Source organism: Leucopleurus acutus (genome assembly GCF_964270905.1).
Source record: "Leucopleurus acutus genome assembly, chromosome: 6".
Lineage (NCBI taxonomy): Eukaryota > Metazoa > Chordata > Mammalia > Artiodactyla > Delphinidae > Leucopleurus > Leucopleurus acutus.
The window spans coordinates 30,215,706-30,229,782 of NC_139149.1; the positions used below are offsets into that span (position 1 = coordinate 30,215,706).

The 14,077-nt window shown below is 35.2% G+C and overlaps 1 protein-coding gene across 1 annotated transcript in view; it reads right to left on the reverse strand.

Moving 5' to 3' along the window:
- LRP1B (LDL receptor related protein 1B) overlaps positions 1-14,077 on the reverse strand; it is a gene marked incomplete at its 3' end in the record, with an annotated part of 1,833,965 nt that overhangs the window by 639,279 nt on the left and 1,180,609 nt on the right. Inside the window, exons 26-27 of the mRNA XM_082841888.1 lie at positions 11,494-11,658; positions 10,957-11,201 (exon numbers count right to left, since the gene is read on the reverse strand). Of these exons, the coding sequence (XP_082698014.1) occupies positions 10,957-11,201; positions 11,494-11,658 (410 nt within the window). The remainder of the gene's footprint in view (positions 1-10,956; positions 11,202-11,493; positions 11,659-14,077) is intronic.

The following is a 14,077-nucleotide window of genomic DNA, read 5'->3' on the forward strand; positions in this document are numbered from 1 at the left end:
AAAGTACAGAGGTTGAGAAGTTCTGATCCTGGATTAGAACTACGGATTCTGCATCTTAATGTATCTGAATGAAGAGTGCATAATCATGTACATTTGTACAACTGAGGCAAGTAAATCAAACAACCAGTACCAAGGAAGAAAGAATTTTATGATTTCTTTGTTACTAATCTTTTCCACTGCTCCAAGGTACACTGTATGGTACCATATTTTAAAAACAGCAATTTATAACGCAGCTAAACTTACTGCCTGCATATAAGTTCATTTACAGTTTAGTTGTTTGATATTTGTATTCTATTTTGCCAAAGAAATAATGCTAAAAATGGTAATTAAGTTTTTCAGGTAAACCAACAAAACACACTAATTCAAAATATGGTTTAAAGATGATACAGAAAGATTTATTGAGAAATTAAATTAGGTGCTAGTCTATATAACTGGTAGAGGAAGCAAAAGACTACCTGTTATAGGAAGGAGGTATAAGAGTAGAAAGTGAGTTCCATGGTGATTTTTCATATTAATAGCTGGAATGAGGTAGCATGTCTTTGGCATGTTTCAACTCTTATTTCTCTTCTTCATTGCTAGTTTTGTCTCTCTCTACTACTAGGCTCTCAGTACTGCACAATGTTCTAAGACCTCATAGAAGCCTAACAAATTTACTCAAATCTCAAAAATTCCTCTTTGCTTTGCTATCACCTGCCTTTCACTTTGCCTCAGTCAGAAATCTCACCCCTTCAAAGCTGCTGATATCAACAAATAAAGGTGGAAGCATTTTAACTGTTTCACACCACCTTACCATTCTTAGAAATATTAGTATTTTAAGTTAAGGTCCATTTTAAATATTATAATAATAAAAAAATCTCCTACTGATAGTATATAATTATATGAAAGAAAGAGATACTAAAAAACAGCAGGGAAAACAATAAAAAAGAGACAAACTTCAGATGTAAATACACATGCAGACTGAAAGTGAAGGTATTGAAAAAGATATTCCAAGCATATGGAAACAAAAAGAAAGCTTGGTAGCAATATTCATATCAGGTGAAACAGACATTAAAACAAAGACTGCAACAAAAGGAAAAGATCATTACATATGACAAAGAGATCAATACAGCAAGAGGATATAACACTTGTACATATCTATGCACCAAACGTAGGAGTGCCTATATACATAAAGCATATATTAACAGACATAAATGGAGACTCTGTCTCCTAAGCTGATTGCTATGAAGGTTGTCTTTCTTTGTATTTATATTTTGTTACTTAAGAATATAGTACTATTGTTTAATAAGTTATATTTTTTAGTAAAAAGACTTGGACATTTATACTAATATCTAGCCTCAGACATACTTAGGATCACTAGGACATATGCAAACAACTCCACTGAAATTGTTCTAAATAAAATTGCAGCTGACCCTCCTCCAGGTTGCCAAATCTAATGAATACTGTGCTGTATGTCTTTATCTTTCTTGACTTCTCTGCAAGAGTTAACATTTTTGGTCACTGTCATCTTGAAACTCTTCTCTTACTTTTTCTGACTGTGCTCTCTTTTGGTTCTGGAATCCCTTGGCCACCCTCTTCTCAGCATCCTTCTTGTCTTTCTCTTGAATGTTAGTTTTCTCCAGGGTTCTGTCCTTGTCCTTTTCTCATTTTCTGTAATATTCTTAGGAAATCTCATTTGTTTTCTTGTCTTCAACCTACAATTGAATGACTACAAAAGCTCTGGCTCCAGCCCAAACTCTTCTTGCCTTTATAAACCTGAATACTCAACTATGTCCCAGAGGTACCTAAAATTCCATATATCCAAAGTGTAAGTTTTCAGTTTATCCTTTAAATCAGTTGTCAGTAAACTTTGGCCTGCAGGCTAATACTGGTCCATGAGTTACTTTTTTAAATTGTAGGAAAAAAATAAAGAATAACATTTCATAACACATGAAAATTATATGAAATTTACATTTCATTGTCCATAAATAAAATGTTATTGAAACACAGCGACGCTCGTTCATTTTTCATATGACTGCTGTTACACTACCTCAGCCAAGCTGAGTAGTTCAACAAAAACCATATGGCCCATAGGGCCTCAAACACTTACCATCTGGCCTTCTACAGAAAAATTTTGCTGACCTCTCCTTTATGTGGTCTCTATGTCACTTTTTGATGGTGAAACCAATTACAGAAACCAGAAAAATAAAGACATCCCAAATTTTCCTTTTCTCCCCAAACTCCCCTACTCCACAAATCTCTGTCACTATGTTTTACTGACTTCGCCTCTAAGTATATCTCAACTCTACCATTCTCTCTATCCTGGTATCAGCTATCTCCTCATCTACTGAAGTAGCATCCTTTCAGTCTCCTACTGTAGTTCTGTCTCTCTCCAGTCCGCCCCTTGTACAGATGAAGTCAAGTTTCAGCATGCACATCTGCTCTTTTCACTCCATTGACCAAATACTTTTAATGTATTTCTCCTTCCTTTAGGGCAGTGGTTCTTAAGGCAGCATCAGCATTCCATGGGATTTGTTAAAGATGCAAAACCTCAAGTCATACCCCAGACCAACTGAAACAGAATATCTTGGGTAGAGGCCATAAATATGTGAGTTAATGATCCCTCCAGTAATTCTGATGCACGTTTAAGTTTGACATCCCTGGAACCACTTATCCTAAAGGATAAAAATAGAAATTTCTTTGTAAGGGGACTTTTTAAGTCCCACCATGGTTTGATTCCAACCCAATCTTGTTTCCCATTTATTCCCTCCTTACTTCTAGCTGCTCTAACCTGCAAATGAGGAAATAAGAACCCAGAAGTTAATTAATTTGCCTCAGGTAACAAGGCTAGTGAGTGACAGAGGAAGGAATTGAATTAAGTTAAGCCCAAGGACCTTTTAGGACCACACGACGCTACTTTTTAAAATATATTTACTATACTCTTATTTTCAAAATACGTCCATTATAATAATAATTAATTGATCCTAGTTGTTAATTTAGTCTGTTTTCCTTCTAGACTACAAACTCCAAGAAGCTAAGAATTGGTTTGTCCCATGTGAATGTTGTCAGTAACACTTGACTCTCTACCGCCATCTGGAGACTTGATATAACAATTCCAAGGAGAATCTCAATAAACAAGAACTCAGTCTTCTGCCAGTAGAGCACAGTGGTTTAGGCAAGAGCTCTGGGGTCACGCTCCCTGAGGTCAGATAACTGGGCAATCATCCTGTGGCTATTAGACCTTGAAGAATTTCTCTGCCTTAGGTTCTTTTTTTTTTTTTCCCCACTGTTATGGCCTCTCCCATTGCGGAGCACAGGCTCCGGACGCGCAGGCTCAGCGGCCATGGCTCACGGGCCCAGCCGCTCCATGGCATGTGGGATCTTCCCGGACCAGGGCACGAACACGTGTCCCATGCATCGGCAGGCGGACTCTCAACCACTGCGCCACCAAGGAAGCCCTGCCTTAGGTTCTTTATCTGTAAAACTGGATTGCTAATAATCATCTTCATGGAATTACAATGAAAATTAGTGTTATGTGATATTATTATAATTATTAATATTGTTCTTATAAAGGGCTTAGCTAGACTCTGTAGTTAACACAAATAAATAAATGATACTCCTTTACTCAAATATTTTATTTTCTCCGTGGGTAACTAAAACAGAATCAGGAAAATATTGAATAACCATACATGTTCTAAGTACTGAGATAGTTCTTATGGTGTTAACCATGACATGTGAAGCAGATAAAATCTGAATTATACAAAGATTTATAGTTGGTATGTGGTTTTGAAGTGAGAAAGCCTCTCAGAAAAAGATTTTTCCTGAAAATCTTTGTGCAGATTGAGAGTAATATCTGTAAAGCACTAAATAAAACATGATATAAGTGTGTACCTTTCTTATTTTTACAGTCATGATGATGAGACCATTTTTACTAGTGCGTAATCATGCAAGACCAGATCTCATTATCCAAACAGAAACTAACATACGGCTCAAGAAGGGTTTATCATAAAACCTTTATGATGTTTTTGTGTTGTTTTTTAATATACTCAAAATTTATTCAATTAATAACTGTGTTTTTCTGATACAAATATATTTAGAATAGATGGCTTCATAAATGTAAATTATTCATTTTTACCTTAAAGGGAAACCTACAATTTTGATGTTCCTGCTCATTAAAAAAGTAACAAATATGTTTATTTATGGAACTTCCCTCTGTGCTAAGGAAACAACTTTCTCCCCATGTAGTTATTCAGTAAATGCCCGTAAGTATCAACTACATGCTGTAAATTCCCAATATATAACAGACACAGAAAATAAAAAATTTAGGTTAGAGTGTCCAGTTATCAGTCCAATTAGTGGAATAGAGTGAATATATATCTTCCAAGGCATATGGAGATACAATGTGATTATACTAAATTATAATACAATGTATATAAAATTCTAGTTCTGAATTTCCCAGTATTTCACATTTAAATTTTTGTCCTCGGTCCCTACGGTTGCTGTCACAATAAAACTATTACTTTGTGTCCTTCCTACTTTACTCTAGACTTTCTTGCTTTACTTTTTTGGCACAGGAGATACTATATATCCAAACCACCTGCCTTACTTCCAATTTCCCTCTCTTTAATATCATCTTCACTTTAATATCATAACTTCATGGCTAATACATAAATCCTAAGTGTCATTTCTATGACTAGAAATATTTGGATTTGGCACCAAAATCAAAGGCAAGAAAAGTAAAAATAAACAAATGGGACTACACCCAACTAAAAAGCTTCTGCACAGCAAAGGAAATCATCAACAAAACAAAAGGGCAGCCTACTGAAGGGGAGAAAATATTTGCAAATCATATATCTGATAAGGGGTTAATATCCAAAATATATAAAGAACTCATAGAACTCAATATCAAACAGACAAAAATCTGATTAAAAATTGGGCAGAGGCTCTGAATAGCCATTTTTCTAAGAAAGACATACAGATGGCCAACAGGCATATGAAAAGGTGCTCGTCATCACTAATCATTGGGGAAATGCAAAATCAAAGCCACAATGAAATATTACCTCACACCTGTCAGAATAGCTATTATAAAAAAGACAAGAAATAACAAGTGTTGGTGAGGAGGTGGACAAAAGGAAACCTTGTGCACTGTTGGTGGGCATGTTAACTGGTGCAATCGCTATGGAAAATAGCATGGAAGTTCCTCAAAAAATTAAAAATAGAACTACCACATGATCTAGCAATTCTACTTCTGGATATTTATCTAAAGAAAATGAAAAGACCAACTTGAAAAGATATATACACCCCTATGTTCATTACAACATTATTAACAATAGCCAAGAGATGGAAAAAACCTAAGGGTCCATCGATGGAGAAATGGATACAGAAGATGTGGGATGTGCGTGTGTGTGTGTGTGTGTGTGTGTATAATGTAATATTATTCATAAAAACGACAGAAATCCTGCCATTTTTGGCAACATGGATGAACCTTGAGGGCATTATGCTAAGTGATATAAGTCAGATGGAGAAAGGCAAATACTGTATGATATCACTTATATGTGGAATTTAAAAAACAAAAACAAAAACAAAAACACCAAGCTCATAGATACAGAGAACAGAACAGACTGACAGACTGGTGGTTGCTGGAGATGGGTGTGAGAGGCAGGGGGGAGGCGGGGTTTGCCCATTGAAATAGATGAAGAAGGTCAAAACGTACTAACCTCCAGTTATAAAGTAAATAAGCCATGGAGATGTAATATACAGCATGATGATTATAGTTAATAGTACTGTACTGTATATTTGCAAGTTGCAAAGAAAATAGATTAAAAAATACATATAGAAATAATATAAGAAAGAGAATGATCTAATTTTCATTGGGGTTCAGTGATGCTATTGCTTCTTGGAAGGGCTTATGTTCATGTATTTATTTCTGGCAACTACAAAAGATTATATAACTTGCTAACAGTAACAATAAAACCCAAGACTATAAAATATGGAAAATGATATTTATGGATAGATACATGCCTTAAAATTATTAGTGACAGAATAGAAATGAACTAAAATCAAACTAAGTGTCCAAAAATAGACAAATAATTGGGAACAATTTTGATAGTCACATGTGATGTGAAAATATGCAGTTATTAAAAACGAGATAAGGTATCAATGATACCAAGAGAGTTGCTAATGCTAAGTGTAAAAAGGAAGACACAAAATTAAAAATAAAGCTTGATATTAAATATGAAGAGATACAAAGGCTTTCTTAATTTAGCAAAAGATGAATCATGGACTATGAAGTTGGGCATGCTCATTGAAACCTGGTACCGCCTGCCTTTCAATGAGATTTATTACTCTGAGTCAGGTTACTTTATTTCCCTGAGCTGCAGCTTCCTCATAGAAAGTGGGGATAACTACCTTGTTTGATAGCTCTGATGATTAGGAAAAAAAAGTAAAACGTAAATGGCACGTAGTAGTTCATCAACAGATAGTGAAACTTTTGTTTATTACTGTGTTATTCAATACCTCTGTTGAAATAACCAGAAGAAACAACATGGAAATGTTTGTTGCTCTGGGAGCTGGAAAAGTAGGTTTACATTTTTTCTGTTCCCTGTTTTTCTACATCCTATAACTTACTGGTAATGAGCAAATATTATTTTACAATGCTAAATAAACTTTTAAACATCCCTTTTACTAACATAACCATAATTTTTATGTCATGCACTAGCGTATGAGGAGTGGTGATAGATGGTAACCTGAATGTAGAGAAAAGAGATTTGATAATCTACTCATTCGACTGCACCTGGATTCTCTTGATAAATCAATCATATTGCTCTCCTTCAGATTGTGTTTCACATTTTTATTGGCATTTTTCATTTAAAAATTGATATGATTATAAAAGTATGATATTAAGGCCATTATGAATTATTTACATATGAGAAAATGTGTTCAAAACTGTCTTAAAACAGTAATGTAACCTAAACTTCAACAAAAGGAGGCTAGGAAAATGATATGATCGCAACAACTGTTACTTTTTAACAGTTAACTTATATATATATAAACACAAAGCACTGATTATGTATGAGACACCATTCTAAGATCTTTTCACATAATAACTCATGTTTGATATGCTTATATTAAATGATGATTAACTCATGTTTACTAGATGTTATGATGTAAATACTATTATCTCAAGATGAGGAAACTGAGGCACAGAGCAGTTAAGTACACTGCCCAACATCATACAATTAATAAATCATAGGGATAGGATTTGAACCCAGGCAGTTGGACTCTCAAGGCCATGCCATTAACTCTAACTTCTTATACCATGAAAAAAATTAGATTTAAAATACCCACTAGTGCTCCCTATTTCATATGTTTACTCTTTGATTTGTTTCTTCTTAATCCCATATAATAACAACATTAGACACCAAAAAAAATTCTAAACTAGATTTTCTTTTTTAAAAATTCTAAGTGTCCAATAACCAAACTGGAAACTTATGCGTATAATGAACACTTACTTGTAAGAAAACTGGTGTTAAAACTTTAATTAATTTCCTACTTGGGGGATTAGATAACTTCAAAGAATATTTCTAACCTTTATTTCTTTAATTTGTGAGATATACATTTCAATTTTATAAAACCGAATGTCATGTATTTTTAAAATGTATTAGTTTTCATGAACCTCACATTATTTTTCACCAGAAAACAGGGGGTTATTATTGTACTTGTGTTAAAGCTAAAACTTTGTCACCATTTTCATTGTGATTCTACCCTTGGGAATAAAACAGTCAGTAGATTTCTGCATCTTCCCATCTCCACCCCCCAGCAGTGAAAGCATTAATTCACTGAAGCAGATAAACAAGATGGATAATGATTGTTTTATGCTCAGTGATCCTTACAATGGGGAAAAGTAGAATGTTCTCTGATCATTCTCAAATTTGGAAACTGACTGAATTTCCTTTAGGAAATAGCAAGTTCTCATCATAGGTGACATTCTCTCTAGTAGACTAGAAACTAGAATATCTGCCCTGAATTCTGGGAAAATATGTTATATTAGATCCATATAGTAAAAACTTCCTTATTTTATGCAAAGTGGAGAAGACACATATAAATCATCTTTAAAGTAAAGATGTCAAGAAAATCTCCCCTCAACCAAATGAGTTACACTGAATGTCTCACTTCCTTTCTATATACATGAAATTGTCAGGAAAGCTTGGAAGTATCATGTTTCTTCCCTTTCTATGAATTTGCTAGGGATCATGACAACGTGTGTAAATCAGGCAGTTATTAAATGAAATACAATGATTCCATTTTGAGGGAGGGAAAAATATAATACATAGACACAGGCCATTTTTCATGGTCCAATTCATTTAAATTTTTCCAAACACAAAAATTAAAGTTCCCACAAAAGACCAAAAAATGTGGGTACAAAACCATATAAGTACACATTTTTGCAATTATAACAATTAAAACTAATCCCATAAGTGTTTATGACTAGATACTCCTCCATACTGTTGGAAGGTTTTAGAGAAGAATATCTTTTTTTTTTTTCCCATGAAGAACTCCTCTTTTACTTTTATTACTTTGGTTATATTTCTTTCATTTTCCTTTTTTTTTTTTTTTGTTTTTCTTTTTTAACATCTTTATTGGAGCATAATTGCTTTACAATGTTGTGTTAGTTTCTGCTGTATAACAAAGTGAATCAGCTATATGCATACATATATCCCCATATCCCCTCCCTTTTGTGTCTCCCTCCCACCCTCCCTATCCCACCCCTCTAGGTGGTCACAGAGCACCAAGCTGATCTCCCTGTGCTATACGGCTGCTTCCCATTAGCTATCTATTTTACATTTGGCAGTGTATATATGTCCATGCCACTCCCTCACTTCGTCCCAGCTTACCCTTCCCCCTCCCCGTGTCCTCAAGTCCATTCTCTACCTCTGCATCTTTACTCCTGTCCTGTCCCTAGGTTCATTAGAACCTTTTTTTTTTTTATTCCATAGATATGTTAGCATACTGTATTTGTTTTTCTCTTTCTGACTTACTTCACTCTGTATGAGAGACTCTAGGTCCATCCACCTCACTACAAATAACTCAATTTCATTTCTTTTTATGGCCGAGTAATATTCCATTGCATATATGTGCCACATCTTCTTTATCCATTCATCTGTCAATGGACACTTAGGTTGCTTCCATGTCCTGGCTATTTTAAATAGTGCTGCAATGAACATTGGGGTGCATCTGTCTTTTTGAATTATGGTTTTTTCAGGGTATATGCCCAGTAGTGGGCTTGCTGGGTCATATGGTAGCTCTATTTTTAGTTTTTTTAAGGAACCTCCATACTGTTCTCCATGGTGGCTGTATCAGTTTACATTCCCACCAACAGTGCAAGGGGGTTCCCTTTTCTCCACACCCTCTCTAGCACTTATTGTTTGTAGATTTTTTGATGATGGCCATTCTGGCCGGTGTGAGGTGATACCTCATTGTGGTTTTGATTTGAATTTCTCTAAAGATTAGTGATGTTGACCACCCTCATGTGTTTGTTGGCAATCTCTATGTCTTAGAGAAGAGTATCTTTTTTATTGTACTAGTGGCATATTCTGGTCAGAATCATGATTTCTTGCCTTATTTCAATTTAGTTAAATCCAGTATATTTATTGAATGCCTATTAGGCACAAAAATGATTAAGCTGTTTTCTCCCTTTAATGTTCTCATGCGTTGCACATCTGTAGGATGAAATGAGTAGAGGAGCTAAGGGTAATAGGAAAGGATTAAGGTGACTGCTCACATAATTTAGGGCATGTAGAAAACCCCATGTAACAAAGAAGGATCAATTATATAAGAAAATTAAAAGTGAGAAATTTCTAGTTTCTGGAAAGGTTACTAGATTTAATCAGAGTAAGTCAGAGAGAGAGCACAGAAAATTTTACCAATGAGGACATTTTGGTAGGAGAAATAGTTTCAAGGGAGAATTAAGGCCAAATATTGAAGAAAGACACAGGACAGACAGAATTTTTCAACCACAGAGGTGAGTATTTTTAATCAAGTCTAAAGTAAGACAATACCACATGAATTTAAAATAAGTCTTGAAGTGTGGTCCCTAAGACCAGAAATGCCAAGGAAGTGTAAGATCTGCTTACTCTACACTGAAAGAGGGAGAAAAGGAGAAAATGCATCCTCTTTGAGAAAGAGCTTGTCATTTGAGTATCATAAGTCTCAAACAAAAATATGCTGATGATAATGGGAACATTATTTGCATTGGAATGAGATTTCCATATGTTATGACATATATCATGATGGGGAAGAGTCAGGTAAGAGGTATAAAAGAATGAGCTGATGTTACACAGAATTGCCATGGTACCCTGGGGAAAAGAAACAAAAGAGAAAGAAAAAGAAATGTGAGGCTTAGAATTAACTCTGACAAGGATTGAGTGGAGGAAATGAAATCACAAAACCAAGGTAGAGATTACTACTGACCAAAATGTGGAATCCATGGGGATAGGTAACACACATGTCCATGTGAACTGAATTCTCTTAAAATAGAAAAGCTCAAAGCAGATGGTTTATCCTTTATTATACACTATTCCCTCTCTTCCCAATATACTGCACAGTGACCATTTGCGGGCCAACATAAATGTGTCCTTGGTGTCTTCCTTTAATTTACTGATCATATTTAGGTAATAGACTCCAAATCTGAAGACATTCCACAGCTTCCCACAGTATCTTTTACTGACGCAATAGCAGTGACTAAAAATTGGGGGACTTGGGTTAAAACACTTAATTTCTAAGATTTCTCTATTTGTGTGTAAAATAAATAAAAGGCAAAGAAAAAAAAACCTGAGCTAATTAAAATAAAGGCTGGTACCACTTCCATCATACAATACATAAAATATTAACAACTTAACTTACAAAAGTTATTTTACAGTTTGAATATTATATGATTTAGGTAAAAATATTTCTGGTGGTTAATTCATAACAAGCACTTACCCTGTGGCTGACGACTGGGATGGTATATCTGAAGGTCAAATGGCTGTGCACTAGTTTTCTGAATCACACTGACATTCTGCCCTGTCCACTTATTGGCTTTTGACAATGTGTTGGTCCTCCAGTCCGTCCAATAGACATCACTCCCATATAGAGACACGGCGAAGGGATGAGAAAGGTATTCATGACCTCGGATGATTTCTATCATGCCTGTTCCATCATAGAGGGCTGAATAAATGGCATCTGACCTACAGAAAAGGAAATGCATCAGTAGTATATCAAAACTCATTCAGATAGTCCAGTGATGTGCTTATACTATTTAGATAAATGACAAAAAATTTGTATAAAAAATATTTTATGGGCCTGTATCTGATTTGTAGAAACATTAAAAAAAGCCATCCTAATGAAAACAAACAAAAATCACCACTGATGTCAATGTGTGTATACATGATACGTGCACATGAGAACAATTTTTATTTTGTAAATATTATCCGAGGAAGGAAGGTAACAGAAAATAAAGAAAAAAATCATTTTCTAAACCTGGCATCTGTCCAAACTATCCGTTTTTCAAAGTGGTCTACAGTGAGTCCATTAGGCCAAGCCCCTGTTTTCATGTCTTTGTAGATGGTTTTTCTCCCAGCACCACTCATGGAGGCAGATTCAATGCGAGGAAAGTTGGCATCCCAATCTGTCCAGAAAAGAATTCTGAAGAAAAGGAAAGAACACTCGTTTCAGTCATTCAATTCACAAATATTTATTGAGTGCCTATGACATGCTAGGCGCTGTAGGTAAACAATCACAAGAGAAACAGATGCATTATCTACCCTCACAGGGCTCATAGTCCAGTGGGGGAGACAGACTAAATAAACACATGAATATAAAATTACAGCAACTGAAATATGTTCAAGAATAATTTTCTTATGAGAGAGAATAGCAGGTGTGTGATCTACTTAGAGAAGGTAATCAGGAAAAGAAAGCACTTTGAGGAGGTAATATTTACAATGAATCTGAGAGATGAGGAGAGCAGTATAAAGGGCAGGACATGAAAAATAAACAGCAGATACCAAAGCCCTAATGGGGGAAAAAAGTGGGTGACTGAGGAACAGAAATAAGGCCAATGTATCAGAAACGGGGCAGTGATGAGAAAAGGGGAAGAAGGTGAAGCTGAAGAGGGTGATCTTGCAGGGTAAGGTAATTATTTGGGATTTTATTCCAAGGGAATAGAAGTACATTTAAGCAGGGGAGAAACATGATATCATATACAAGTGGATTATAGAGAGGCAGGAGAATGGGTACACCAGGTGGCTATTTTAAAGGACCAGGCAAAGACGGTAGTGGTTTGGGATATGGTGATAGCAGTGAAGTGAATGGATTCCAGGAATATTTTGGAGGTAGAACTAAGTGCCAGGACTAAATGATAATTGGATGTAGGGAATGAAGTAGAGAACAGAATCATGGATGACTGTCAGTTTCTTGCTTTGGCATACTCAGAGTAAGGACAGACAGAGGGTGTGCAGGAAATCCATTAGGTGAAATGGGAAAAATGGAAGAGAAACCGATTTTAAGAGCTGGGAATTGAGTGTGCATGGGTGTGGATAGCAACTGAAAGTTTAGTTTTGAATTTTTGGATCTTGAGATGTTAAGACATAAAAAAGGAGGTTTCCAGGAACCTGGGTGGTACACCAAGGTGAAGTTCAGTGAAGGTGGCAGAGTTGGAGACATGAATTTGAAAGTATTCTGCATGGAGATGATATTTAGATTCACATGAATGGAACAGATCATATGACAGAGGGTACAGAGGAGAAACAGAAGGATATCATATATTTTGATTTATACAAACATGCAAGTGTTATAATACAATTTATTTTTTTACTAAATACTACTTGTAACTCTACAAATTCATGGTGTATAAACAGTTCCACACGACAGGCATCAAATGTTTCATGTTGTGCATTTGATTTCTAAGGCTATTAGGTAATAGATAGTTTATGTTTCATTGACTGTGGCCTAAACCGCTGATGCATGTTTCTATAGTATTATAATATAGTTACACAACAATTCCACAATTATTACAACTAGCTAATGTTTGAGTGCTTACTATACGTTAAATACTCTTTTCAGAGCTTTATATAGATTATCTCATTTAATCCACCATGAGGCCATGGCTAAAGTTATCCATGTTTTACAGATGAGAAAACAAGCGTAGAGAAGTTATATTACTTGACCAGGTTATATGGCCAGCAAGTGGCAGATGGAATTGGGAAACTGGATAGCTTAACTTCTGTTCTCATGCTTTTAACATCTAACTCTTTAATATCATGTCACTAAATAAAATAACAAAGGGAAAGCATCTGGTACTGGAGTAGGAACATGGTTGGTAATCAATAAATGGTAGTTGCCTTCTCTACCTTGGTAATAGAACCAACCCAATGGACAGCATGGAGATTTGGGGAGGGAAAATGCAAAGAACTGGAGAGACAGTGACAGTCCAACAAATTTTCCTATTATCAGTTCTGACAACATTTTGGTCAGAAGTGGTAAAGTTACTGGTAAACATAAATTTGTTTTCATTATAATTGTATATAGCCTTGCTATTTTGCAATTCTTCCATTACTATGAATGATCCTTAGGTATATGAATTTGGTGGCTATCTTGGAAAAATGAAACAATCCTCTGGAACAAAATTCAAAATGCAATTCAAACTTTCTTCTCTTTTAAAAAAATTATTATATCCATTTAAGGAAATGTGGAGTGATGTAAACTAAGTGTTCATTATGACCTCAATTTTTGAGAGGTATATAATCGCTTATAGGATATGGGAATTACAAATATGAAATGACTGGAAGACAATACCAAACATTATAGAATTTAGTAAGTATGTGTGCTAAAGGCATGTGTGGTCAAGAAGATATTGACCTTCTTGATGAGTAGGTTCCCATACAACTTAAGTACCAGACCTTCAAAAAATGTCATTAAATAATTGTGTCAGCATTGAATGGTGGCGATGCGTATGTTTTTGCATCAGACAAGCTTGCAATCAAATTTTCGATCTGTCACTGATTCCAGCATACTTAATCTCAGCCTCCGTTTGCTCATCTGTAAATAAAAACTCTAACAGTACCAC